At 28.7% G+C, this 2500-nt stretch overlaps 1 protein-coding gene across 3 annotated transcripts in view; it reads left to right on the top strand.

Annotated features, from left to right (window-relative positions):
• The window catches only part of LOC136091292 (uncharacterized), a 42502-nt gene extending 40201 nt beyond the window's left edge, over positions 1-2301 (top strand). For all 3 annotated transcript variants that reach the window (XM_065818668.1, XM_065818667.1, XM_065818669.1), the window contains exon 3: positions 1737-2301. In XM_065818668.1, the coding sequence (XP_065674740.1) occupies positions 1737-2275 (539 nt within the window). In that variant the 3' untranslated portion in view covers positions 2276-2301. The remainder of the gene's footprint in view (positions 1-1736) is intronic.
• The last annotated feature ends 199 nt before the right edge of the window (positions 2302-2500 follow it).

The raw sequence follows: 2500 nt of genomic DNA, 5'->3' as shown, positions 1-2500 counted from the left end.
TTTTTCTGTCCTTTTGACCACTTGCGAAGTTCTAATAAACAAGTCGTACAAATTTTATGAGGTGCCCAAGTTTTGTCTTGGTTACTTAAAACGAGTCCAAAATAACTTTTATAATATTTTTTACAAAGTCTGTAATACTGTTTCGTTGTTTTATCACCATAAATTTCCCGCAAATATAACAGAAACAATTAGGAGAGTTTAAAAAACTTCGCGATGTCATTTTAAAGTTTATGTTGCAAGATGCGCACTTCAACTGTTAAATTTCTAAATCAGTGCGGGTACTTATACAAAAATCCTTTGGTTTATCTTAATTACACCCTTTTCTAATAATATTCACAACAATTAGTTAATATTACCAAATCATTATGTAATAATGAGCTCATTACTAAATTAAGCCAAAATGACCCGTTTTTGACATGTTTAATGCGAATTACTAATACTTATTATGTAGTCATTAACAAATTACTAATTGGCGTTAATTTCTATGTTCCCTTACACTAATTATATGAAATAAAAATTGAGCTGAAGTAAATTAATAACGTTTTAGACATTTCAAAAGGTAGGCGCTCAAACATTTTAAAGCAAAATCTTAAATATTCCATATCAAAAAATCCTGACGTGATGGATTTTTTTAATTATTTTTCTCGTAATCAGCACATCAGAAACTATAAAAAACGTTACTCAGATTTTAAAGAGGAAAACCATTGCAGGCCTGTGCTATTAATTAGTTTAACTGCGCTAATCTTAATGCATAAGTGTGAGCAATTAGCATGTTTACTCTTCTCCCGAAAAATATTTATATTGGTCTTTTGCGGAACTAGCAAACTCAATTTTGAAATGAGAATCTTGATCGTTAGAAACTTTTCTACAAAGCAGCCTTTTTTCGTTTCGTAAAATTTAATTTTAGTTTTGAGAGTTTTGAAAATGATTTTTTCAAAAAAAAAACTTTTTTTTTTATGAGGGTGAGAACTCTCTCTCTCTCACTCACTCATTCTCTCTCTCTCTCTCTCTCTCTCTCTCTCTCTCTCTCTCTCTCTCTCTCTCTCTATATATATATATATATATATATATATATATATATATATATATATATATATATATATATATATATATATATATATATATATATATATATATATATATATATAGAGAGAGAGAGAGAGAGAGAGAGAGAGAGAGAGAGAGAGATAAATTTCAATAAAAATAAATATCACGTTGAGTAAACGTGATAAATAACATTAAATCAACTTAAAATACAACGTTTCGACAACGTAAAATACGAGATGTCAACGTTAGGTGCAAAGTTTAATCAACGTAAAATATAAAGCAATGCCGATGATTCAACGTAAAATATATAGCAATGCTGACTAAAGATACAGCGTTAGGCCAACGTTTTTTTTTTGGTAGTTAGCAACGTAATAAAAATGACAAAAAAAAAACGTTTGCGGTCGATATAGGGCCGATGCAACGCGCAACATTGTTTTAAAGTTTTATCAACGTATGCGTGCTAGCTTGTGTAGTCCGGATTTAAATATTTGATACATGCTGCCTCGTTGTAAGCGAATGTATGTAAAGATAAATATAATTTTTTTAAAATCATATTTAGAAAGACTGAGAATAAATTTAAACATTTAACAGAATTTCCAATTTGTACTTATTCCAGACAATTTTTAGTAACTTAAAAAAATAATATTGCTATAATTTCATATAAATAATAATAGTTTTCTTGTTTCTAGATACTCAAGAATATCAGAAGATAATCATGAAACATTTATATGAATCTAAATCTACAATCACAGATGGCATAAAAACATTTATTTATGAGCAAGGGTGGGAGATATTGATAAATGATGAAAAAACACTTCTTGAAATTAAACACGAAAAATATTTTGTAGATTGTTTTACAAATTCACAAACAAAGATGTGGAAGGTAATAATTTCAAAAAATATTTTAACGAAAGATGAGATAAGTCTTATTATTAAATGTTCAAAAAACCTTTGTGAAGCAGTTTTTTATTGCGCATTTGAAATGGACGGATGGAAACCAAGTGAAAAAATTGAATGGTTGACAATTGACGTTCACACTAACTTAATACCAAATAAAGACTTTAAAAATTTTTATCCATGGATTAGTGTTTGTGAAGAATTGACTTTAATTCTTCATGATGACACGGACTATATAGAAGAAATTTACAGATGTATTCAAAATCAATCAAACCTTAAAGATTTTTTAATTGATTACCGTGGAAAATTTTTTGTAACTTCAAACAAATAAAGTTTTTTTGAGTAACTAAGAAAAAACAGTATATTAAAATCGAAAAGTTAAAAATTAATTATCCAAAAAACCTTTAGAATGCGTTTAGATGTTTAAACTAAGACATAAATTCCAGAGTATTTACGCGGTAGTGGTGTAGTGGTAGAGCGCTTGCCTCATAATCGAGAAGTTACGAGTTCGATCCCGACCACGTCCCTGGTAGTACCGCGCTCAACTTGTTTCTCC

Source organism: Hydra vulgaris, chromosome 15, assembly GCF_038396675.1.
Source record: "Hydra vulgaris chromosome 15, alternate assembly HydraT2T_AEP".
NCBI lineage: Eukaryota > Metazoa > Cnidaria > Hydrozoa > Anthoathecata > Hydridae > Hydra > Hydra vulgaris.
Note: the sequence above shows the minus strand (reverse complement) of the source record. Positions and strands in the feature narration are given on the sequence as shown.